The sequence below is a fragment of the Ruditapes philippinarum genome, unplaced genomic scaffold, assembly GCF_026571515.1.
Source record: "Ruditapes philippinarum isolate M1 unplaced genomic scaffold, ASM2657151v2 ctg509_1_1_1_1, whole genome shotgun sequence".
NCBI classification, from domain to species: Eukaryota; Metazoa; Mollusca; class Bivalvia; order Venerida; family Veneridae; genus Ruditapes; species Ruditapes philippinarum.
Genome location: NW_026859313.1, coordinates 1 through 27,870, shown reverse-complemented (window position 1 = coordinate 27,870; position 27,870 = coordinate 1). Strand labels below are relative to the sequence as shown.

The 27,870-nt window shown below is 33.1% G+C and overlaps 1 protein-coding gene across 1 annotated transcript; it reads left to right on the top strand.

Annotated features, from left to right (window-relative positions):
• Nucleotides 1-101: 101 nt before the first annotated feature.
• LOC132756036 (gamma-tubulin complex component 2-like) lies at nt 102-27,696 on the top strand (the record flags this gene model as incomplete). The annotated part of the gene is given in 26 exon segments (XM_060747000.1): nt 102-182; nt 11,074-11,180; nt 11,838-11,919; nt 12,300-12,391; nt 12,829-12,886; nt 13,310-13,435; nt 14,511-14,616; nt 16,089-16,177; nt 16,653-16,730; nt 17,134-17,215; nt 19,629-19,706; nt 19,943-20,010; nt 20,434-20,478; nt 20,745-20,837; nt 21,258-21,319; nt 21,530-21,572; nt 22,193-22,264; nt 22,601-22,662; nt 23,029-23,141; nt 23,808-23,958; nt 24,288-24,467; nt 24,874-24,947; nt 25,400-25,509; nt 26,216-26,286; nt 26,626-26,800; nt 27,553-27,696. Coding segments are annotated over 25 exon segments (2,307 nt in total), but the record flags the coding sequence as incomplete, so codon positions are not given.
• Nucleotides 27,697-27,870: the final 174 nt, after the last annotated feature.

Below are 27,870 nucleotides of genomic sequence, written 5' to 3'. Positions count from 1 at the left end.
AGAATACATACAAAGGGTATATTATTGATTGTTTTAAATACTTAATAGAAAAAAGTATCAATATGATAATGTTAAGTGAAATATTATTTAAATTATAAAACGTTTAGAGATTATTTTAATGCCAAAATGGCTGAAATTTTTGTAGCGGGAACGAAATCAAGATAAAATCTTAAAAGTTAAAGGTTCTTATTTCAAATAAACTTATCTTATGCTAAATTTTTGTAGGAAATGAAAAAAATATATATGTTAAAAACATAACAAGATATGATTAAGTGTTGACAAGCGTGTTCTTTTGGGTATCAAATCGTACTCAATTCTTTTCGAACACAAACATGACCAAAGGGACCCGGCACAGTGTTTGGATAGTGTTAGAAAGTAATTTTAGAAAAAAATATATAGTTTATATGTAATATATAGACAAGGGGTTGAACTCGCCAAATCTACAGAATGCCACTAGTCCAGTATATCAAAGTCATTTTTACGTATCCCAATACCGCCCGAAATCGATCACAACCTCTTTTCGATCCACCCCGGAAATGTTTTACTTTTTCCCTTATATGTCGCGAAATGACGCGTGCGCACATCGGATGTTTACCTCGACTACAATAAATGTCAAAAATGTCAAAGCAATGAATTATGATGATTAGAAAGGTAAATAGGTGTTATTTTAATTCCAAATAATGAAAATTAATGTTTTTCACTAATCCTAAAATTTTCCCATTAATAAATCAAGATTATTTCCTCAAAATATTTCATAAACGATCTCTGTTTTCCTCCGTCTGCAAAAATGGATATTTTCCAGGGCCACGCACCTGCTATTTTATAGTAAAAAAGCATACTACACTACAAAAGTTACGTTTGAAATATATGTATATGCTTAACTGTCAAATTCTTAATTGAAAGTTAATTAATAAACAATGTTACACCAATTAAACAATATTCTCATGTAATCTCTGATTTTTTTCAGCAAACTGTCACCAGAGGGGGGTCATATAGACATACATGCCATAATTTTTGGACAGCTTTCCGGGACACTTTTCATCGCGGCAATAATGGATGTGTTGGCAGTTGTGGAAAAGGGGGGGGGGGGGGGGTGTCAATCGTATAACGTTATTAAATTAGGACGACTTTCTCCTGAATTTTAATGATAAACAGTTAACTTACTAGTTTTATAAGTTGTCTTTTAGGTCGACATATTTATCATTTTAAAAAAGTATTTCTTTATTTAATTTATTATTCCCTAAAAGCAAATAAGTTGTAAGTTATAAAACCCGGTGAATGGGCGCAGCCATGTTGTTCACCCGTTATATCTTAAAGTCATGATAATTACTACATGTCACGTCAATGCAATTCTTCCGGTCATAAAAACAAACACAGCAAGGTGATTATTTGACACCTTTTTTTATTTGATAGATATATTTTACATTGTTTTGTAATAATTAGACTTTCGGCAAGTTTCGATTGATCTAAAAAATTAATAATTATCGGGGATTAACGATAATTGTTAAGGGCCGTAAACAATTAATTAACCCCCGGCCGACCATTAAACGCTGCCGAATTCAACAGAGAATGTTAATTTGCCGATGCATGAAGAATCTATTGCCGAGGGGAATCGACAGTCGATAATTGGGGGGCTGTATATTGTAAACTTGTAAGTGTCAACGTTCCTGTGTATTATGTGTACCAGGTCAGATTATGTTTTTAACGATTTAGAGGTGAATATGCGAGATTTGATTGAAGAAAATTTATGAAAATTTGCAAAATATCATGTTTTTTTTTCCGGGATTAAAATCGAATGCCCGGACATCTTCCGGGTCAGACATTGCCATTTCCGGACAATCCCAGGCATGTCCGGGACGTTAACTGGCAGTTGATATAGATCCTTTATGATTTGGATAACCTGACAAGATGCCAATATTTTGTAGTTTATGGCAAATGAGATGTCCATCAGGAAGCTTCCCAGAATTTTTTGGTGTTCCTTACACTACGTTGAAATGCAGGGTGCAGTGCAGAGTTTGATGTTGATGTTTTAAAGCGGAACTTCATCCACTCTTTTTTTCACAGGAGGAGGAAAGGCAACTATTATCGGACATTTTTGAAGAACAATGTCTAAATAGGATATGGTTATAGTAGGCAGGAAAACCACCCATGAACTTGGGCCACAGACCATATGCATCCACCTTGGATTAAAAGGCAAAGAACAAAAACCTCTGACTGATAAGTGGCTCTACAAATTCCTTGGCCGCTGGCCAGAGCTCAAATTAAAGAAACCTCGTGCCCTTGAAATAGCACGTGCTAAGAGTGCAACACGTAACGTTATTGATAATTACTTTAAAAATCTTAAACAAATTCTTGTTAAGTACAAATTATTAGAAAAACCACATCGTATGTTCAATATAGATGAAAAGGGTCTGTGCACTGAGCACAAACCCCAAAGGTGGTTGCAGGGAAACATAGTAAGACTCAGGCAGTTACATCTAGCAAGTCCAAGTTAGTTACACTGATTGGCTGTGTAAATGGTGTTGGCCAGCAAGTGCCACCCTTCTTTGTTTTTCCAGGGGCTAGAATGGTTGATGGTCTGATGGCAGGTGCCAGCCCTGGAGCTGCTGGAACAGTGACAGAAACTGGTTGGTCCAACACAGATATCTTCTGTCAGTTTATGCAAGATCATCTTGTTAAGTACCTACCGGCTAGGGACAAAGATAACCCTGTCTTAGTTTTATATATGATGGGCGCAAGAGCCACTGCTCACTTGGACTAATAGAATGGGCAAAGTCTCAACACATCATTCTCTTTGTTTTGCCACCTCATTGTTCACACATACTCCAGCCTCTAGACGTTAGCTGCTTTTGGGCCGTTTGAGGTAGCTTGGAATGCGCTTGTCATAAGTATATGCGGGAGTCAGGTGGCTGCACAGTTACTAGGTATGATGTCTGCCACATTGCCTGTAAGTATTTACATCCACACTGACTGTGAACAACATCACATCAGCATTCAGGAAGTGTGGTCTTTATCCATTCAATGATGATGTTGTACCAGACCATCAGATAGCGCCAGCTACTTCATTTTCGCAGGAGGCTAGACCAAATTTTAGCAAACCGACAGCTGCAACAAAAGTCAGCAGAGAGTTTTCTCGTGGTGGAAAAAGGTGGTCAATTACTTAAAAATGTTGAAACTGCAAAAAAAACAAGAAATACACTAAGCAAAGTAATTGCAGGAAAAACAATTACTGAAGATGATGTTGTAAAGAAAATTAAAGAACACAAAGAAAATCAAACTTTCAAAACAAAAACCATCTAAATCAAAAATCTAGCAAAATTGTATTACAGAAACAAAAAACAAAATCTCCCTACACCTGGAACATCAGGTATTCCTATGAAAGAGCAAAAAAACCAAACATTAGAGAGAGAATAGATGAATATGAAAATGAATCTTCAGATGATGAAATACCTGAAAAAGATAAGTGTCTTGTATGCAAAAAATTATCTCCTGATACTAGCAAAAGACCTTTCATAAATCATAGTCAAGTGGGGTCAGTGTGATAAGTGCAATGGTTGGGTTCATTTGGCTTTCTGTACCCCAGTAAGAGTCTTAAGAAAAGGGGACAGATTTTTATGCCCCAACTGTGACAGTCTCACTACGTAAAATGAACAATAGAACAGTAAACTGACCTTGTAAATATGTTAAAACTGTTAATTACCGTTTATCTGAAGTTGAAATTTTAAAATTTTCGTTTAGTTACTAAGTTGATGAAATTTTGACATTGTGTGACGCTTTTTATGAGGTGCAGTATAGATGTCGTAAAGTGATCGAAAAGTGGCAGTAAAATTTAACATGGCCGGAAAATAGGTCAACATTGTTTTGATTGTATTGCATATTTGTTTTTCAGGTAAGATTTCAAAAAATTGTTGAATTATAAAGTTGAAAGATTGATGTTAATGGAATTATAATAGAAAAGTTATTTAAATCACTTCACTGACAGTTGTTGTTGGAAAGTTTGTTAGCTGATCGAAAAGTGGCTGTACGTGGATAAATCATGAAGTAAATGACAAGTGATGTCATTTAGCTGCAAATTGACATATAACTTCATATGATTTAGGCAAAAATGGCTTTGCAATTTTGACTTATACTGGACTAGTGGCATTCTGCCGATTTGGCGAGTTCAACCCCTTGTCTATATAATATGAAATTAGGTGCTACCTATGGCGCGGAAAGTTCTTATGATTTATGATTTAAGCATAACATGTTTAGTGTACATGTTAACCAGATCTATCATGCAATTAGTTAATAAGTAAATGCTGGTAACAGAAACAAATAAATTGGTGGTGTTCAACCTATTATCGGAAGAGGGACCACTGCGCATGCGTCGGCGTTTGGAAAATCCCGTCCGCCATTTTATGTTAATCTCTAATCACATATGTTGTTTTTTTACGTTATTTTTAATGTGCTAATATCAAAAAGAATTTAAAAGTAACTATTTACATTTATCATCGTTGCTATAGTTCCTTTGAATGAAATGAATGTTTATTTTCTGATTTTGTACATCATTCTTTCACCGGAAGTGTTATTAAGCATGCGTCTGCTAGCAACAGTCTGAATTATGTAGACGCTCATTAAAAGCGCTGAGATATCTATTTTTAGCTCAAAAGGATTTCATAATTACATATTACATAATATGAAATTAGGTGCTACCTATGGCGCGGAAAGCTCTTATGAATTATGATTTTAGCATAACATGTTTAGTGTACATGTAAACCAGATCTTTTTTTGCACTTCATAAGTAGTATTTTCTACGGTATTTTCTTACGTAAACAAAACGAATAAATTGGTGGTGTTCAACCTATCAATGGGGACCACTGCGCATGCGTCGGCGTTTGGAAAAATCCTGTCCGCCATTTTTGTTAATCTCTAATCCAGTTGTTGTTCTAACATTAACTTTTAATGTGCTAATTATGCCCCCATTTCGAAGAAAAGGGGGTATATTGCTTTGCACTTGTCGGTCCGTCGGTCCGTAGACCAAATGGTTTCCGAGTGATAACTAAAGAACCCTTAGGCCTAGGAACTTCAAACTTGGTATGGTGATTGGTCATGACCAGTAGATGACCCCTATTGATTTTGGGGTCAAGGGGTCAAAGGTCAAGGTCACATTGACCTTGAAAGCAAAAACGGTTTCCGATCAATAACTAAAGAACCTTAAGGCCTAGGAACTTCATACCTGGTATGGTGATTGGTCATGATCAGTAGATGACCCCTATTGATTTTGGGGTCAAGGGGTCAAAGGTCAAGGTCACATTGACCTTGAAAGCAAAAACGGTTTCCGATCAATAACTAAAGAACCTTAAGGCCTAGGAACTTCAAACTTGGTATGGTGATTGGTCATGGTCAGTAGATGACCCCTATTGATTTTGGGGTCAAGGGGTCAAAGGTCAAGGTCACATTGACCTTGAAAGCAAAAACGGTTTCCGATCAATAACTAAAGAACCTTAAGGCCTAGGAACTTCATACCTGGTATGGTGATTGGTCATGATCAGTAGATGACCCCTATTGATTTTGGGGTCAAGGGGTCAAAGGTCAAGGTCACATTGACCTTGAAAGCAAAAACGGTGTCCGATCAATAACTAAAGAACCTTAAGGCCTAGGAACTTCAAACTTGGTATGGTGATTGGTCATGGTCAGTAGATGACCCCTATTGATTTTGGGGTCAAGGGGTCAAAGGTCAAGGTCACATTGACCTTGTAAGCAAAAACAGTTTCCGATCAATAACTAAAGAACCTTAAGGCCTAGGAACTTCAAACTTGGTATGGTGATTGGTCATGACCAGTAGATGACCCCTATTGATTTTGGGGTCAAGGGGTCAAAGTTCAAGGTCACATTGACCTTGAAAGCAAAAACTGTTTCAGATCAATAACTAAAGAACCTTAAGGCGTAGGAACTTCAAACTTGGTATGGTGATTGGTCATGATCAGTAGATGACCCCTATTGATTTTGGGGTCAAGGGGTCAAAGGTCAAGGTCACATTGACCTTTTAAGCAAAAACGGTTTCCGATCAATAACTAAAGAACCTTAAGGCCTAGGAACTTCAAACTTGGTATGGTGATTGGTCATGATCAGTAGATGACCCCTATTGATTTTGGGGTCAAGGGGTCAAAGGTCAAGGTCACATTGACCTTTTAAGCAAAAACGGTTTCCGATCAATAACTAAAGAACCTTAAAGCCTAGGAACTTCAAACTTGGTATGGTGATTGGTTATGACCAATCAGATGACCCCTATTGATTTTGGGGTTAAGGGGTCAAAGGTCAAGGTCACATTGACCTTGTAGGTAAAAACGGTTTCCGATCAATAATGAAAGAACCCTTAGGCCTAGGGACTTGAAACTTGAGATGGTGATTGGTCATGATCAGTAGATGACCCCTATTGATTTTGGGGTCAAGGGGTCAAAGGTCAAGGTCACATTGACCTCTTCGGTAAAAACGGTTTCCGATCAATAACTAAAGAACCCTTAGGCCTAGGAACTTCAAACTTGGTATGGTGATTGGTCATGACAGCAGATGACCCCTATTGATTTTGGGGTTAAGGGGTTAAAGGGCAAGGTCACATTGACCTTGTAGGTAAAAATGCTTTCCGATCAATAACTTAAGAACCCTTATGCCTAGGAACTTCAAACTTGGTATGGTGATTGGTCATGACCAGCAGATGACCTATTGATTTTGGGGTCAAGAGGTCAAAGGTCAAGGTCACATTGACCTTGTAGGTAAAAAACGGTTTCCGATCAATTTACTAAAAACTCTTAGGCCTAGGAACTTCAACCTTTGTGTGATGATTGGTCATGACCAGCAGATGACCCCTATTGAGTTTTAGGTGAAGGGGTCAAAGGTCAAGGTCACATTGACCTTGTAAGTAAAAACGGTTTTGATCAATAACTCAAGAACACTTAGGCCTAGGAACTTCAAACTTGGTATGGTGATTTGTCATGACCAGCAGATTACTCCTATTGATTTTGGGATTAAGGGGTCAAAGGTCAAGGTCACAATGACCTTGTAAGTAAAAACGGTTTCTGATCAATAACTAAAGAACGCTTCGGCCTAGGAACTTCAAACTTGGCATGGTGATTGGTCATGACCAGCAGATGACCCCTATTGATTTTGGGGTCAAAGGTCAAGGTCACATTGACCTTGTATGTTAAAACGGTTTCCGATCAATAATAAGAGAACCCTTAGGCCTAGGAACTTCAACCTAGGCATGGTGATTGGTCATGACCAGCAGATGACCCCTTTTGATTTTGGGGTCAAGGGGTCAAAGGTCAAGATCACATTGACCTTGTAGGTAAAAACGGTTTCTGATCAATTTACTAAAAACGCCTAGGCCTAGGAACTTCAAACTTTGTATGATGATTGGTCGTGACCAGCAGATGACCCCTATTGAGTTTTGGGTCAAGGGGTCAAAGTCATGATTAGTAGATACTTTATAACCCTTATTAATTGTTTGATCACTGGGTCAGAAGTCATGCATAATAACCTTATCACATGACTAATTGGCTGCTGATAGGGGGCATACATGTTTTACAAACATATCTTGTTTATCAATAAGGATATGTTAAAGTAACATTTTATGTTCATAATCGTTACTATAGTTCTTATCAATGAAATGAATGTTTTTTTTTCTGATCTTGCACATCATTCTTTCACCGGAAGTGTTATTTAGCATGCGTCTGCAAGCAATGGTCTGGATTTTGTAGACGCTCATTAAAAGCGCTCTGATATCTATATTTAGCTCAAAAGGATTTTAAAATGGCGGCACCCTATAACTAAGGATTTTTTTACAGCTCATTGGGTATAGGATATATATTTTTTTGAAATTTTCATTTACTTTCATTTTGATTTCATTTGAATTGATACGCGTCATACATGTTATCTAAGAGCGCTACAGCCCTCGCGGGGCCTTTGGCCCCGCTCGGACTTTCCGCGTATAAACTATATATTTTTTTCTAGAATTACTTTTTTACACTATCCCAACACTGTGCCGGGTCCCTATGAACATGACAAACCTCTATGAAATTTAAATTAAAATAGGAACTGTCAAAATAGTCTATATACACTCAACATCATAGAAGTTACACTAGTTATACTTGATGAATTTACCACCGTATGTCCAAGTTACGAAAGATTTTCATGTTATTCAAATGGGTTCGAGTCCCTGTAATGCTGCCTAATTTTTAGTTCTGGCTTCCATAACTTTATATGTTGATTTTATTTTGACATGTGCTAACAGGTCCAGCAATACTATTCAGGGCTCATCCGGAAGGGCGATTCAGGCGAAGACTTTGCCGTGTATATTCCCATTTCGCTCTCCCGATTGATCAAAGAGAAGTCAAATTCACCGATAAAATCTTAATTCCCAAAGAGTAATTTCTTGGCGATGTTAAGAGCAGAGATTGTATCCCGCCCATATGACGACTGCTAATTATCATTATCGCTTTATGTAGTACTACGCTTATACTGTATGCGAAGCGATAGACTGCCTACTCTAAACAGTAAATGATGAGAGCATCGGCCGGAAAAGGGTATAATTGTGTGACAGTTCTGCGAGTTAAATACAGGATTAGGCGATAATTATACATTTTTTTCCCCCGATTATCTAAACACGATTGATATACACAATGCACTTCAACCGAGCAAAGGCGAGGTGCAATGGATTTTTCACGGCTATCAAAAAACTGTTAGTCAATTAAAAAGTAATCAATTTCATTAATGATCAGCGACCGGATTAAAAACTTATTCATAGTTTTGAATGATTTAAGTCCGTTCACATCAATTTTTTACTTTAAAATTCTTATGTTGCTCACGTTATGGCTACAGGGCGAAATGCCCAAAGCTAGCAGTAAAAGAAAGTTAGATACACGTACTGGAAAATTTAAGAAAGCCAATTCGCAAAATCTTACGATTGGTATGTTGTAGACGGTGAGGGTGTTTGGCATTGTTCTCTTTGTAGAAATGCCAAATTTGGCACAGCTTATCAAGTTATGCACATGGGCGCGACATCCTGGCTAAAATTACGAATCATTATCGTCATGCTACATACCGGTCGTACATGTAATGTATATAACAACAAAATTTGCCAGGAAAGAAGTGTTCTTATTGTTTCAATAAATATATTTGTTTTAATGTCATAAATATGACGCTCAGATTAAGATTTATCAATATTGTAAATTTCAAAAAGCATTATTTATAAAGATATTACCAAATTTAACATTTCATGAAAATAAAGGGAGGTAATTAGAAATTTATTTTCTATAATTTCTCAAATTTTGAATGAATGTATATAATTTTAGTGATCAAATTTAGTGTGCACAAATGTTTGCAGTACATTTTTTACATATTCTTTGATGTTTATAAATTATTTCAAAAGCATAATTATATGCATATATAAATTTTCACTTTCATGTGACATTATAACATTCAGGATCTGAAAAGAAATTTCTGTTATCAGAACAGAATAGAACAGATAAACTTAATCTTTAAAAAGTGAGGAAAGTAAAAATATAAAATTAATTTATTCATCATATTTTTTCTTACACATTATTTAATCAACAAATCTACATGAAAATATATATAGAGGATATTTTTTCGTTTGTGTGAAATATGGAATATATTTTCACGAAACATGATAAAATGCCACATATTTTCACGAGCTGGTACGGCGAGTGAAAATATGTGGTATTTTATCATGTTGAGTGAAAATATATACCATATTTCACGAAAAACAAAAAAATAGCCTTTTTATTTAATTTTATTATCAAAGAAAATGGTAACGAATCCCCTTGCTTGCTACCAACTGCAATTGTACAGCGCGCAGTAATTTATGCGTAGGCAAGCGCTGTTTGGCCCTACATTGTGACGTCATGTAAACAACTCTTTAAACGTCTGTACATCGTTAATTACTGAATTAAAGATATTGGTGTTCGGATTAATTTTCTTAGTTAGACCATTTTCTATCATGCTAGATAGTTTTCAAAACAATATTCAAGAAAAATTTGTTATTTATTTATCAGATTTTGTAAACAAAATGGAGAAAGAAGTCCCCTAAAATAAATATGAGCCCAATTTCATATTTATATTTCATATTTAATTTTTACAAATATGAAATATATTTGACTGATATAGCACCATATTTCATGGGTAAAATTAAATAAAAACAAATATTTAGAGAAAGCTGATAAATAGATGTAAATTTATTTATTATTTATTCATATTTGCAGCTCAAAAACATTTAGATGTCATTGCCAGATCTACTATTAATTAATAAACTGTAGAAATATTTTAAGTGTTGTTAATTGTTTTTATATTATAGTTAAAGGATGTAAAGCCATGCATGTTAATGCAAACACATTGGGTTGTTTTCCTTCTCCCTAATTTTCGTGAGGAAGTCACTTCTCCCTAAAATTTCCCCCCAGGATGTGCCCTGCTATTAAACCTGTTCAATGAAGTCTCTTTAGCTACAATTTTTTTTGTCATAAATTATGCTATATCAGTCATTTTTTCCCCAATTTTCAAAACAACCTCGGGCTTTCTAAAGGGAAATATAGCGCAATAAATCTAAAAAGGGGAAAATCGAATTCCAACAACTGAGAATGGAATTTACCCACACATTTTATAAATTTTTAATTTTAATTCAATTTAACATGCATGGTACATAGCAGAGGCTATAGGGACAGATTTCTGTCTTCTAGCTGATATATTAAGTCAGATGCTGTTATTAGTCATTGTTCTGGTGAAGAAGTGCACAGGGCATTTCAGGGGAAAATATAAGCTTTTTAAGGGGAAAATATACCTATTTTGAGCCAGGGGAAACAGCCTTTATTCGGCTGTAAAAATACAGGAAAAAAATCACTGTAGATGTACAATCAAATCAAAATTTATTTGTTTTCGGTATGTATATAAGTACAAAAACATTATGTTGAAAGCATTTACAAAAGAAATCAGGCAGGAAATATGATGTCGCGATTGGTGAGTGTACTTAAAAGATTTGTTCAGTTTTTATAAAATTAATTCCTATTTTTTATGCTTCCTTTCCAGGTTTTATTATCTACAACACTTACAAGTATTTAACTAAGTTGCAAAAAGACCACAATGAGTGAATTTAAGGTACACCACCATGTTAGTGAGCTGATGAACCAGCTAGAGTAAGTATTAGCTTTGCTGACTACTGGTAACTTTTGCTTTGATATTGTATTTTTCGGAATTTCATCAAGGACTTTTATATTGAAACATTGATGCATGATTGATATGCTTTGGTTTGAATCATTGGCAACTCTAGTTTTCTCCAATTAACTTATTCTGTCAAACTTTTAAAACCATCATACATATGCTTTACATTAAAGCTAACTTTCATAAAGTTTTCTATGAACTAATGACATTCTGATGATATGAAGATGCATTTATAATGAATTACTTTTCAGCAGATATAATTCAGAGTATTACAGTTACTTACAATGTAACTAAGTCTGAATCATTTTAGTTAATACTTAATAAAATCAATATAAGCCAAGTGATTTTAGGTAAGTTAAACAGGGCTTTTGTCCCTTCTATAGCAGGTGCTATTTAAAATGCCTCTTCCTCTCAGGAAATTCTTTAAAATCTTGCTGTTTTCGCCTAAAATTCATTCAGTTTATATCAAGTGTTCTTCTTCCCATTTTGCAAAAGTATTATTTCCCCCAAGGACCTCTTCCCCTATCAGTGATTAAAGCCTTGTAAAATCATTATGTTCATAACAAGAATACATATAAAAATAAAAGCTTAACTCATTCTAGTTATTTCTTACATGTTGTTTTGACTTTTAGTGTCCGTTCAACTGATACAGTGGGTGCTGAAGTATACACAGAGATGTTATTAAAGAATACAACACCATACATAACCACTAATGTAGGAATATTAATTTCATACCCTTTATACTACTAATGATAGAATTACATTACCATTTTTTTGTGGTAAATTTGTACATGTGATATTTTTTATAGCTTAGAAATTAATGATTAATCTGTCATGCTTTAGCTTTAAAAAGCTATAGAGCATTTTTAGTCTAATTTCCAACAGTTTAATTACATAAAATTACATGTCCTACATTACATGTTGTAAATATATTGATGTTAAACACTTAAGTAAGAGAATGAAAGAAAAAACTTAAAAGTTTCACTCTTTAACAGTAATTATATTTTGTACTGAACAGATATGATAAACAAGTCTGTAATATAAATGAAAATAAAAAAAAAATGTGTTAAAATATTTTCATATTCTTGATAAAGGTATCTGCAAATCAAGCTAAGAGGAAAATAGCCGAATCATCAAAAACACCAATAGAATTCCTTGCTAAGTATGATGAGCTAAAATCTAAAAAGTAAGTTGGTCGGACTGTGAAGAACACTTTAAAACTTCATCTTTAAAGTCAGGTCAATGTTTATTTATGTTGAATATACAGTATTTATATTTGGTTAACATAAGCTTAGCTATGTGAACATGCAGTGTTGACCAACATCCTTAGCTAAGTCTTTTATATAGAAAAAGCTTGAACAACTTCAAAACTAGATTTTTAAATTGACACGTATTGCATTTAAGCCAAATGGTATAATTTCTCAATTGTTCTATTGAGAAACAATCAGTCATTTGATTATCAAATATTCCTTCAGATGTGTTTTATTTAATGACTTTGCTATGTTTATTTTCTAATTAGTCTTTACAAGTCATGCATTTAAAAATATGCAAATGTTTCTTGTTACAAAGTAAAATATTTTAACATTGTCAGAGTTTTGACACTGTTGTTCACAAATATTTCAGTGTACGAGATTTGGATCCATTGGTTTTTCTTATGTCAAAATTGAGTGAGGAAGAACAGGTTAGTGACATTTGTGTTGTGCATTTAACTAGTATTTATGCTAAAATAATTTGGTTCAAAATCGAAGCAATTTTTCTAGTTTAATATTATGGTAAGTTTTATGCAATGTTTAAAGTAATGTTGAAACTCAATTCTTTTAGAAAAATAAGAGGCATTTTTGCACAACATGTTCATGGGATAGTGGTTTTACAAAGTAGCATAAAAACTTTTAAGGTTAGTTTATTTAGAAATGGTAATGGTCTGAATTATGGCAAGATTGAGGAAATTTCATGTTGATAAAATAAAAATGCTTAGTATCCATTGTAAACAAACAAAAATTGTTTTATTTTGTCTGCAACTGAAGAACTAAGGAATTTAAATAATATTACAAAGTTTGTATTATTTTGATGTTTGAGTTAGTTTAAATAACGTTTGACTTGACAGACAAAAGCAGTGCTAGAGAAGAATTTCAGAGATAAAGCAGAGATACAAGGGGCAACTATAACTCCACATGATATTCCACAGATGCCTGCCGCTGGACAGAAATATACACCACAGAATGTTGTTGAGGTACATGATATACTATATGACAATATTTCATGACGTTATTGGTGGTGTTAGTAGTTTTCACTCCGGATCATGGCAGTAAGCCACATTGAATTTACCCAGAGCACAGTTCAACCACTGCATTGTTCCTGGGCAGGCTGTCAAGCAGTTTACCAGTACTAGTTGCCTTCACTTTCGCAAGGAACTGAAACTTCTGTACATGCCAGAGCAGAGGTACAGTACGAATGACCGTAGAAAAGATTTCATGATCATTCACAACAAAAGTGACCTGCTACGTCTGGGGATCGAACTCTGGTCGCCCGATTCACAGTCCAACACTCTACCTATTGAGCTAACTGGACAGCTATTTTGACATTATTCATGTCTATATCTCATTTATAGTCTATGCAGACATACATACTGCTAAATGTTGCTGCGGTACTGTATATGCTATTCTTTTCATTAAGTTTTATCATAATCATGTTTACATTCTGTCAAACATAGGTTTTCTAGTTTGAAAATAGAAATTTACACCAAAAATTCTAACATATTTTTTATTGATAGATAAAGGTTGGTTAATAAATACTTAGAACTAGTTATAGACTTTCACCTTTGATGTTCCTTAACTTTTAAATGCTGTAGAAAAGAGTTAATGAAGTTGCAAATGGGTGAATCAATTGTAAATGTTGTAGAAAAATGCCCTAAATCATTGAATGATTCATATTGTAATATACATATACAAAATGGTTATTCATCTTTCTTGTATATCATTTTATATGATACTTACAAATTAGATAAATATATAAGCTAGGTCTAGTGATTGTTTCTTTGATGTGAGTAAAATGACATCATAAAACAGTGTCATGATTTGTATGCCAATTCTTGTTTGTGATATCAAATAGATAATGTAATAAGATTTGCACGACAATCATTTTACTGTGATGCTAGTGTTACCTGTAAAATAAAACCAACATAATCAACAGGATTGTCATACATGAATTGAAATAATTATTTTTAACACCACGTGGAACAAACTAGAAGAGGCTGCTCCAAATTGATATTATTGCCATTTCTTATAACATCTATCTATCTTCTACAGTTACAAATGCAGTTGAGAAAATTGAAGGAAGGGCCAGCTGTGTCACAGGTCACATCATCTGAAATGTTGAGGAAAGCCTTACGAGAGAAACAAGTTCAAAGAAATGGTAAAATATTATAATGTTTGTGTTGAAGTATGTTATTAATATTCTTCTGGATTTCATTTGTGAAACGTTTTTATCTCTATCAATCTCTTATCAAATTTTTTGTTGAGATATGTTATTTAGATTTTTAGCTCACCTGTCACAAAGTGACAGGGTGAGCTTTTGTGATCGCTTTTCGTCCGGCGTCCGTCCGGCATCCGTCCGTCCGTCCATAAACTTTTACTTTAAATGACATCTCCTCATAAACCACTAAGCCAATTTCATCCAAACTTCACAGGAATGTTCCTTTGGTGGTCACCTTTAAAAATTGTTCAAAGAATTTAATTCCATGCAGAACTCTGGTTGCCATGGCAATCGAAAGAAAAAACTTTAAATATCTTCTTTTAAAAAACCCTGAGAGCTAGAGCTTAGATATTTGGCATGAAGCATCTTCTAGTGAGTGTCTACCAAGTTTGTTCAAATAAAAGCCCTGGGGTCAAAATTGGCCCCGCCCCAGGGGGTCATTGATTTTCCCTATATGCATATAGTAAAAACTTAAAAAATCTTCTTTTAAAGTACCCAAAGAGCTAGAGCTAAGATGTTTAGCATGAAACATGTTCTAATGAGTGTCTACCAAGTTTGTTTAAATAAAAGCCCTGGGTCAAAATTTGCCCCGCCCCAGGGGGTTATTGATTTTCCCTATATACATAAAGTAAAAAACTTAAAAAATCTTCTTTTAAAGAACTCAAAGAGCTAGAGCTAAGATATTTAGCATGAAACATGTTCTAATGGGTGTCTATCAAGTTTGTTCAAATAAAAGCCCTTGGGTCAAAATTGGCCCGGCCCCAGGGGTGTCATTGTTTTTAACTATATGTGTATAGTAAAAACTTAAAAAAAAAATTTCTTTTAAAAATCCCAACGAGCTAGACCTTAGATGTTTAGCATGAAACATCTTCTAATGGTTGTCTATTGGTCATTGTTTTACATGATATGTGTGTAGTAAAACTAAACATCATGAAACATCTTCTAATGGCTGTCTTCCAAGTTTGTTCACATAAAAGCCCTGTGGTTTAAACTGGCCCTGCTCCAGGGGCCTATATACAGGTGAGCGACCTCAGGGCCATCATGGCCCTCTTGTTTTTAATTACTCTGGATTTCATTTGTGAAAAGTTTTGTCTCTTCTCAAATTTTTTGTCTGCAATGTATTTTTAATACATGAATTATTCTAGTAGCTTTCTTTAGTTATACATTGCTAATTTTTATTTCCTTCGCATAGTCTTGTGTTTACATGCTTTGTCATTTTCAATAGCTACTTATTGAATGCTGTGTAATATGAAATAGGAAAATCAGGAAATTTGTATTTTTTATGATATCAAAACATTTATGTTTTAATAAAATCTTAGAGAGTACTTCTACTTGAAAACATTAAAGTCTGTGAATGTTACATTACTAGGTAATGTCATTTATCTTCAGCATATGACTTGTGATATTTTCAGTAAACTTGCCACATCAACCAGAGTGGTTATTTCAGAGATCAGCTCTCACTATGGACTTTATTGTAGGAGTTGATGGACCGACAGATTCTGTAAGCATTAAAATTTAGTTGTACAATGCTTATACTATGATTGTTCTGTTAAACTTTTATAGTGCTGCAAATGTTGATGCAGTCTTGCAAAATTTATATTTAAATTAGCAAAACAATACTGAGTTATTGTTATCCAATGAAAGTATATGATATGTTGATTTAAAAGCAATAGTTAAAAGATTTTGACTTGTGTTTCTTTCTAAAATTTTCTTTACAAATGAGTGTGTTTTTTTTTTGTCAGTTAAATCTGATGATGGTTGGCCGTTGTCTTGGAATAATGGTTGGCCCCTTCTCACCTTGTAGGAGAATTTCCAAGTTTTTTTTATTTCATTTTTCTAGACATTGGTACTTAAACTCTGATTGTATAAGTGGCTCAAAGAAAAAACAGGATATTTTGAAATATTGTTGGTCTCCTCTTTATTTGATATTTGACACATTATATAGTAAAAGTAGTTAGAAGTTGAATTTATTACAGAATATTGTGCCACTTGGAAACTTGCCAACTATGATGCAGGAACAAGCCATCTTAGATGATCTTCTCTGTTGTATGCAGGTAATGACACTGTTAACTTAGTGTATCCTGTTCTAAACAAGTTCGACATTTTCATTAACAGGGGCAATAAGGACTGTGGACCCAAGTTGTATATGTTATGTTTTATGTATTTAGTGGATATACTGTTGTAAAACAAGTGTTTTTAATAGAAAATGAATCATAAGTTTGGAAAATTATTTAACAGAAAGTGTCTGTTTAGGGTTTCCTTGTGACAAAAGAGACACCCTGAATTGTGTAATGCTGGATCATACAGAGATTGTTCTATGTTAGCTACTTGTGCAGAGTAATATAACTTTATTAAGACATTGTAAATACTGGTTTAAAATGTGAATACTGTATGGAATTTATATGTGACAACAAATATTATCTTGTAGGTATAAGAAGATATATTTCTATGTTTCAGGGCATAGAAGGGAAGTATATTCTAGCTAGAGCACTTACAGAAAGATATGCCCCTAAAGAGTTTATGATAGATCAGAGTCTAGGTAACTGATTATATGAACATTTTTACTGCATTATATAACTTTACAAATAGTTATTTTATTAGTGTCTCTGTTGTTCTCATATATGATATTCTTAAATAATGATCAGATTGGCAGGTATATTATTTTGCCAATAATTAGTGGTAAAATTTATTTGACGTTGTTGCAACTTGACACACAGACCAGAAAAATAAGTTAGAATTTATAAATTAAACATCCCATTTGCAACTCTGTAATAATTTGTGTAAATACACTTAAATATTTAGTCATAGAATAAACCTTATTGAAGACATATACGGATCACTTCTCCGTCTTCTGTCTGTCCGTCTGTCTGTCCGTCCGTCACAAAACTTGTCCGGACTACTCATAAACTACTGGTGCAATTCATCCAAACTTTACAGGAATGATCAGTACCAAGTCTAGTTGTGCATATTGTCAGCATTTTCCGGTTCAATGATTTTTGTCAGAGTTATGGCCCTTTAATAATTTTAATTTTTAAAGTTTGTCCGGACTACTTCTTTTATACCACTAATGCAATTTCAATGAAACTTTACAGGAATGATCTGTAGCTCAAGTCCTTGCGCATATTGCACGGGTTTTCCGGTTGAATGATTTTTGGCCGAGTTATGGCCCTTTGATAAAAAGGTGTTTTTTTCTGTGTGTTGTCAGATACACAAAAGCTTGTCGGCACTACTCTTCATAAATTACTCGAGCAATTTCATCCAAACTTTACAGGAATGATCAGTACCAAGTCTAGTTGTGCATATTGTCAGCATTTTCCGGTTCAATGATTTTTGTCAGAGTTATGGCCCTTTAATAGTTCTTATTTTTAAAGTTTGTCCGGACTACTTCTCTTATACCACTAATGCAATTTCATTGAAACATTACAGGATTGATCTGTAGCTCAAGTCCTTGCGCGTATTGCACGGGTTTTCCGGTTCAATGATTTATGGCCGAGTTATGGCCCTTTGATAAAAAGGTGTTTTTTTGCTCACCTGTCAGTTTGTGACAGGGTGAGCTTTTGTGATTGCTTTTCGTCCGGCGTTTGTCCGTCATGCGTAAACTTTTACTTTAAATGACATCTCTTCATAAACCACTAAGCCAATTTCATATAAACTTCACAGGAATGTTCCTTTGGTGGTCACCTTTAAAAATTGTTCAAAGAATTTAATTTCATGCAGAACTCTGGTTGCCATGGCAACCAAAAGAAAAAACTTCAGATATCTTCTTCTAAAAAACCCAAAGAGCTAGAGCTTAGATATTTGGCATGAAACATCTTCTAGTGAGTGTCTACCAAGTTTGTTCAAATAAAAGCCCTTGGGTCAAAATTGGCCCCGCCCCAGGGTGTCATTGATTTTCCCTTTATGTATTTAGTAAAAACTTTAAAAATATTCTTTTAAAGAACCCAAAGAGCTAGAGCTAAGATATTTAGCATGAAACATCTTCTAATGGGTGTCTACCAAGTTTGTTCAAATAAAAGCCATTGGGTCAAAATTGGCCCCGCCCCAGGGGGTCATTGATTTTTCCTATATGCATATAGTAAAAACTTAAAAATCTTCTTTTAAAGAACCCAAAGAGCCAGAGCTAAGATATTTAGCATGAAACATGTTCTAATGGATGTCTACCAAGTTTGTTCAAGTAAGAGCCCTAGGGTCAATATTGGCCCCTCCCCAGGGGGTCATTGATTTTCCCTATATGAATATAGTAAAAACTTAAAATTCTTCTTTGAAAGAACCCAAAGAGCTAGAGCTAAGATATTAAGCATGAAACATGTTCTTATGGATGTCTACCAAGTTTGTTCAAATAAGAGCCCTTGGGTCAAAATTGGCCCCGCGCCGGGGGACATTGATTTTCCTTATATGTGTATAGCAAAAACTTAAAAATCTTCTTCGAAAAAACCCAAATAGCTAGAGTGTAGATATTAAGCATGAAACATCTTAAGTGTCTACAAAGATTGTTCAAATAAAAGCCCTGGGGTCAAAACTGGCCCTGCCCCAGGGGTGTCATTGTTTTTAAATATATGTGTAAAGAAAAAACTTAAAAAAATCTCTTTTAAAAAACCCAATGAGCTAGACCTTAGATGTTTAGCATGAATCATCTTCTAATGGGTGTCTTCATAAAAGCCCTTGGGTTTAAACTGGCCCCGCTCCGGGGGGCCTATATACAGGTGAGCGACTTCAGGGCCATCATGGCCCTCTTGTTTTCTGTGTGTTGCCAGATACACAAAAGCTTGTCCGGACTACTCCTCATAAACTACTGGTGCAATTTTATCCAAACTTCACAGGAATGATCAGTACCAAGTCTAGTTGTGCACTGTCCGTCTGTCTGTCCGTCTGTCACAAAACTTGTCCCAACATAAAATTGGCCATCATGAGGCGACACATGTGATCACTGATCACTCTTGTTATAATTTTAGATGCATCATTGTTAGAAATGGTGAAGAGAATTCTGCCACTTTCATCCAACTATTCCACTGTTGTACGATTTATTGAAGGTATGTTAGTTTTAATCTAATAAAATAACCAAATATTTTCAATTGATCATTTTTCTATTAAAGCATGCTGTGTTCTTAAAACTTTGTGCAGACATGGGAAAACTGTAATGCTGAAAGTAGTTGTTTTTAGAAAGAACTTAAGTGTATGAAATGCTAAATTTTAATACATTTGTTGAAAAGGGTAAAATAGAAATATATGTGTATTCTACTAATAAGTAAATTGTTATGTATTTTAGAGAAATCAGCATTTGAGTATGGTTTGGTGAATCATGCCCTCAGTTCTGCCATGAGAACTCTTGTTAAGGTAAGAAATTATCATTCCTGTGTATTCATGTATAGTTCTATATTTCAGACTCAAATGAATTTTTATCGTATTAAAGCCTATATGCACATGTTGATTAAAACCTATATTCACATGTTGTTTCTTTTTGCTATGGAGTAAATAATATTCATTCATCAATCATTTTTTTGGTGATGTTAAAGCAAGTTGGTACACTAGATCTTCATAAATAGGATAAGTATATTCAATATATGCTTACAAGGATTGGTTAAACGTTCTCTTTAAATAAATTCTGGTGTTTTAATATATTTTGTCAGAATCATGTAAAAAAGTAATAAGCATATAAAACAGCCCCAAATAAATCCCTGAGATTTGATAATGATGGCACTAACACTGGAGAGAATATTTGGATTATTTGTAGACAAAACTTCCCTTACTTTATTATAGGACTATATGGTGTTGGTTGCTCAGTTAGAACAACAGCTTAGACTGGTAAGTATGAAACATACTTGATTTATTCATTATGTTATCTATGCTGTTTTAATGCCACATTTGCTTTGATCACTCTTGTCGAAAATTGTTGAAAGAAAATCTCAATTTAAGTATTAACTAGAAGGAATGTGAAAAGCTAATTATTCCAGGTTAAGACCAATGAGGTTAGAAGGAAAATATAGCTATGCTGTGGTTTGTGAAATACATGACTTGCTTACTTTAATAAATTGTAAGAAGTTTTTCAATATCATATTTTGTTATTTCAGGGCACCCTTTCTTTACAAAAGTTATGGTTTTATATTCAACCTTCTATGAAAACACTGGAAATAATGGCATCTATAGCTAATTCAATAAACAGGGTAAGAAATGTTTATGAGAAATAATTTCTCATTCTCACTATTTGTTAGATCTATGTCATAATTTAAAGTGAGATTGAAGGCTTAGGTCATTAAATAAAAGCATACAGATAATTTATGTGTCAAAATTTTAACATGGCTTTCGAAATAAACCAATTTGGAATACATATACATTTTTCATTACTTTTGGAAAATATTCTTGGGCTTTGAGAAGGCCCTCTTTTTCGCAAAGATAAATTTAAAGAGGGGGGGGGGGGAGGTGAATCTTGGTGATGTAGAATGTAATATTGTTGGCAGAGTGTAAATACCTCTCCGATGAGGAATATGTAAATAGTGATAGATTTAATCAGTTTGCAATTTTAAGTCTTGGGTGTTTTATGTACTTGTAAATCAAACTAATGTTGAATGATAACTGTTATACAGGGAGAGTGTATTGGTGGGGCAGTGCTCAGTTTGTTACATGATAAAACATCCAGTTTTATTGGGTAAGAGTTATTTTAACTTATCCTGTTTTTGTTGCTGTCATAAAGTAAAAAATATTGTTTGCTGAATTTGTTATATGTTTATTTGTTACATTATATACATTTACTTTATTATGTACCTTTACTCACAAAGGCTTAAATAATAGTAATTTATGGTATGATTTTCAACTCTGGGAGTGTATGTCCTTAATGTAAATTGTTCTAATATTTCAGTGATGTGAAAGGCCAAGAACTTTGTTTGTATTTGACACAATCAGTAAGTTGTTTCCCTTTACTTACCTCAAATGTACTTAAAATTTATTATGTCCTGTGATGTTGTTGTGGAAAGTTTTGAATTTCTATTTTTGTTGAATCCATTTCATCTGCATGATTTATGTTGAGAAATTAGCAACCATATGACACTAAGACTTAAGTTATGTTACAAGTTTGTAGATCTTGGAGACTAATTTAAGTACATGTATGTTACAGGATTAAAATTGTCTACCTGCTCAAGTCATTAGGGAGAGCACTGGATTAGTAATTCAGGTGTCAATTGTTTGACCCTCAGGCAAGGTGAAATTTCTCCCTGACAATTAATCTCGGACATTGAGTGTAATAGTAATATTCCTCTCGTGGCTGATTGAACAATTCATGTGGGATAAGGTGTTTTGTCACCAAGTTATGGAGAAATTGGTTATTACTGGTTAGTTATCCATAAAAGTCAGTTAAGTGGACCGACCCCTGAGATATGACCAAAAAATATAAAATTGGCGTTAAAATCTAGAAAAATACGCAAACAAGATTAAATTTCTGTAATTGCTTTCAGATAAATTTTTGAGATAAGTGCCTATTTTGTATAATAACTTATAAAACATTTTATATATTATCTTGTATCAGGCATGTGTTCCATACTTTGAGGTATTAGAGAAGTGGATTTATAAAGGAATCATAAATGATCCATATTCTGAGGTAAGAATCTGAAGTAAAAGTTTCTTTGAATATGATTAAGTATTTTAATTGTACCGACTAAATGCTATTTTACAAACTACACAGAGTTACTGTTAAATTTGTAATTTGAATTTGAAAAGGTCTGTTTGTAGTATTAGGAATTTCAAGATTCAAATTTAAAAAAAAATGCACAGTATAGATACAGGTTATGCTGCATGTAAATGCTTACTAGTTTCCATCTTTACTGATTGCAAAAACCTGTTATTATCTTAAATGTTCAGTCAAGTTTTGTGAAAGCCTGGAAGTGACAAAATATTTAAAGAAAACTATAATTATGGTATTTCTTTATATCAACAGTTCCTGGTAGAGGAGAATGAAACAATCAACAAAGAAAAACTACAGGAAGAATACAATGATGAATATCCTTTAATTATTTTACAAATGTGATATCTCCATATTTGTTGTTCCTTTTACAGTGTACTGCTTACAAATACTTATAATAAAAAAAAATTATCAGTTTGATTTCATATACAAAGTAAAGCTATTCAATATCAATTGTATCTTGTTATTTCTAAAACAAGTAAATCTGAACAATAGTAAGTAAAATACAATTGTTAAGAAGTTATATTTAATGGTACAAAGTAAACTTTTTGGCACCAAGAATAAGTCAGCAATAGATTAGAGAATACATTTTATTTAAAAGTATCCTTTTGACATATTCTGTAGATTATGTGTTTGTTTTATTGAATGAATAAGAATAATTATGTTCTTTAACACTGGTTCACTTACTGGGAACATCATTATACAATATGTAGAGAACGTATACCTGTCTTCCTAGAACAAATGGCTGATAAAATTCTCAACACCGGGAAATACCTGAATGTTGTAAGGCAATGTGGTATGTAATTCTATCTTACTATATTTTACAATGGAGTTAGATCACTTTAAAATGGTATTAAAGTGTATAGTATGAAGTCTCAAGTATTTAAATCACTAGTTATCACGTGCTGTTGACTGTTGATTTAGAATCAAGCTTGTGATAGTACATTCTTTCAGATAACTTCAGGATGCTCAGTAGTTATATCTAGGTGCTAACTGCTTCATGAAATAAAACAAAAAGACATTTATAGTGCTCTTCCATCAGTAATACTGTGTCAATTTGGCTTTAAAACCAACTGATACATTATCATAAAAGTTGATCAATTATAGGATTATACTAAGATAACAGATTAGTCAGTACTATTGAGGAAATAAAAGTTATCTCACCAGCCTTAAAGTGACTAATTTCCGGCATGTTATACTGTATCAAACACCATATGAATATATTATGCTAATTTTTTTTTGTTTGATATATGTGACAGATAAGTTTCTAAACTAATATTTAAATCTGTTTATTTTCAAAGCCTGACAGTATTTTGTTATTATTTTTTTTGAGTCTATAGGTAGTGTATATGAATCATTTAATGTGACTTTTTAATTATTTTTCCCACAATTATGCCACAACTAAAAAAGAAAATTATACATTTATAGATTTGCCTTGTTATTATTATCTATCTATGTTTAGGTCGAGATGTTAAATGTCCAAATGCGGAGGAGGTTGTGTATACATTAAAGGAGAAGAAATACTTTGAGCAGATAGAGAGAGCATATAGTTATGCCAGTAAACTGTTGTTAGATTTACTTATAGAAGAAAAAGAATTGCTCGCTAGAATAAGGTACTCTAAAATGCTAAATATTTGTCATGGTATTTTCAAACAAAAGAAGTGCAAAGTATTGTTTGTTTATTGAATTTGATATATACTGTGATATCCTTTAAAGCTTATCAAGCCTCAAAATTGCTTTCATCTTTCTTTTCCAAAAGCAGTTTATTTTGGGTGTCCTGTTACAGTTTCCAAAAAGTAACTCATTTGCCATATAACTGTGCCATCATTTTCCTCTTCAGGATTTTTGGCAATTATTTCACATTCAGCAATATTTACTTCAGGTGATAAGGATCTAAAATGTTCTAAATCAATTATTTGAGTGTTGTATTTTCTCTGCACAGATCAATCAAGCATTATTTCCTACTGGACAAGGGAGATTTTATTGTTCAGTTTATGGACATGACAGAAGATGAGATGAAGTTAGACATTGAGAATATTATGCCACAGAGGCTCGAATCTCTGCTAGAACTTGCTCTACGTACCAGCACTGCCAATGTAGATCCATACAAAGATGATCTCAAGTTGGTTTTATATATTTTCTTTTGTTAAGTTTTTGATTTTTGTTTGATTAAAAAGTCTAGCCAACACTTTTAAGAACACATGGTGTCATTTTAGTGTCACTTACTAGACTATATTCTAAAAGTATTGTTTAAAAAATTTGTTAAAGTACTTAATATTTTAAAAAACATTCACATTCTTGTAATATTTGTTAACAGGATGTTATTTATTATGTTTTTATTGAAAACAAAGTTATTTTTCTAATGACATTTTTTTTCTTTTGGATTAATCAAATCTAGTTTCTGGCTGAAAGTTTTATACTTTATATGCAATATGCAAGTAACAATATTAACATGATCTATAAAGTTTTATATAGGAATGTGTTATTTTGATAAATTTTGAAATGGAAACAACATTGATATATTTCAGAGTGGATCTTTTGCAGTATGATTTAATCACACAGATGTTCAAAATATTGTCCATAGAAACCAGCATGGAGGGAGGTAGGAATGTTGAACTTTTGATGTTTTCTATGTCACAGTTTTACAATATGTAGTTGTTTACAAAGGCTGAATGTTGTAAAGTCATGTCAAATATTTTGCCATGATAAGATTTAAAAATTGTGCATTCTCGAATTTAACTAGCTCTCGCACTCCGGCTGAAACAGAGTATGAAATTTCACATGTTAAATTTTGTTTTCATATCTTTCGAGTGAACTCCTATTTTCAAAATTTTTAAAAGGCTGAAGGTCTAGAGCTGTGAAAATGTATTATGCCAATTTTTATTTTCTGAAGATATCAGTTTATTTTCTAAAGAAATATTAGTATTTCCTAGTGGTTGAAACAAGAATGTAAATATTGTCGACAAAGTTGGTCTCATTGTGATGTTCTCAGAATATCTGTGACTTTTCTGGTAAGTGTTAAAGATTATTGTAAAATTTGTTGTATCGTTGCAGATTACAAGAAGTTCCGTAGTGATCCTACAGATCTACATTTATCTGGTCTGGAGTCATTCTCATTTGATTATGTTGTAAAGTGGCCAGTTTCCTTAGTGTTAAACAGAAAAGTAAGTAACAATCTCATGAAATATATTTTATTTACCAGAATAGTTATCAAAAGAAAATGTAGTTAATTCTGATATGTTTGTCTGATGAAGGCTATTGAATAGCCGAAACGTTGGTCTTTAATAAATTTACTGAAACCTAACCCACTTTGTTACGTTTGTTTCACATCCTTTATTTTTTTATTTATTTTTTTTTTTAAGAAAATATAGTAAATAAGTTTACATGCAAGTATCATTATGATTTAAATTTAAAGTTTATTTTTACTTAGTTTGAATCTCTGGAATTTATTCACAATGCAGTTTTAAAAGTAAATAAATTATTGTAATACAGACCATTACAATAGACTTAGTGTAGGCATCATAGTTTTGAACTGACATTTCATCATGTCAATCAGAGAAAATTAGTTTATATTGACAAATCTAACAGGTCTTGTGAAAATCAATAGTATACGCAAGCTATGTGATATTTTTATGTTGCTATATATTTGTACATATTCCTTAGAAAATATTTAGTTGGTAGGTGATTTTACTATTATTACTTACTCTTAAAGGCAATTGATATGTGAAATGGATGTTTTACTATCTCTGAAAAGTTTCTTTGCTTTTCTGGTGAAGTTATGATCTAAATGTAGTTGTGAATCATGTAGATCTCGAGTATTTTGCAAGGTATTGTAATGTATTAAATGTTCATGTTTCTTATTAACTCCAGGCATTAACTAGATACCAGATGTTGTTCAGACATTTGTTTTACACAAAACATGTTGAAAGACAGCTGTGTAGGTAAGTTAGATTGCCTTGCCTCATTGCTGTAACTAGTTTTGAATTTAGGACAGATTTTATGAAATATAGAAAAGCAATATTAACAGCCAGTCTCAGAAAAAAAAGGATAATTTAGATTGCTCTATTATGCACTTATATGCCGGCTTGTGTTTTTAATGCTCAGATGAACAACAAGAGTGAATGTCTTGTTAACAAACAGCATAGGTGTGGCATTAAATTCAACAAATGAAGAGAAAAAGATACTACAAGGCCATTAGGATTATTTTCTTTTTTTACTGAAATAGATTATATTTCTTTTTTGCAAATTAGAAAATAAAAAATGTTATAACTAATTTACAGTGTTTGGGTGGGTAACAAGTCAGCTAAGATGTACAGTTTACAATCAGCAAGATGGTACTCGGCTGCCTTCGCTCTCAGACAACGTATGTTGAACTTTGTACAGAACTTTGAATACTACATGATGTTTGAAGTAGTGGAACCAAGCTGGCTCATTTTTGAGAGTAATATGTTGTCTGTATGTATTTCAACAGTTTGTTTGCTTGGGATTTTTTTGCCCATTTTGATGTTGAATATTGGGTCATGTCCCTAGTGCAAAAAAGTATTATATGCACTGTGTCACAGCAAAATGTATTATTATTTTTTGCATTCCAGTTTTTAAAAACATGATTATAAGTGAACCAAATATTTCAATTTTTTGATAAAATAGTAGTGTAAATTTTCCCAATTTTGTCTAAAATGATACAATTTTCAGTTTAATTCAATTATTTAAGTTGGTAAGGACTTGCTTTGTCAATTTTGGTTCATTCATAGATGTTCTGTTAATAATAAAGTTCCCTAGATTATCTAAAATCTAAGGATTAAATTATTATTACTTTTTATGAAAAGCTGCCCTCCTGCATAGCTTAATAGTGAAAGCATCAGATTAGTATTCAACTCCTGCATAGCTTAATAGTGAAAGCATCAGATTAGTATTCAAAGAGTTGCTAGTTTGATCTTTGGGCGAGGCGTAATTTCTCTGACACTTGATCTCGGGCTTTTAGTCTTATGGTCATTTATCTCTTACGAATGAGATCAAAAATGTTTTTGAAAAATCAACTTTAAAATACTGATCATCACAAATCTTGAGATTTACTGATTTTAACTCAGATTTTTAAAGGATCAAAACTTGATAATGGTAGCTTCTAGCTTGAAAATTTTATCATGTTTGATAAATGTTTTTGTATTATTATTATTATTTGGTATTAATATTATTATATTACTATACAGGTGTCCAATGTTGATGATGTATTAAAATTCCACACAGACTTTCTCAACAACTGTCTTAAAGACTGTATGTTAACCAATCCCCAGCTGTTGAAAATTGTCCATAAACTAATGATGGTGTGTGTGACCTTCTCCAACTATATAATGGTAAGTTACACTTTCTCTTATAATTTCTTTGAAATTATGAATAAATTTTTAAAAAGTCATGCCCAGTCAGAAAAAGAACTTGTTAATTTTGCAAATGGACTATTGTTATTGTAAGTTGTATATTTTAAGGCAGCTGACCTCCAGAAGATAGGCAGAAAAACTGCTGTTTTGCAA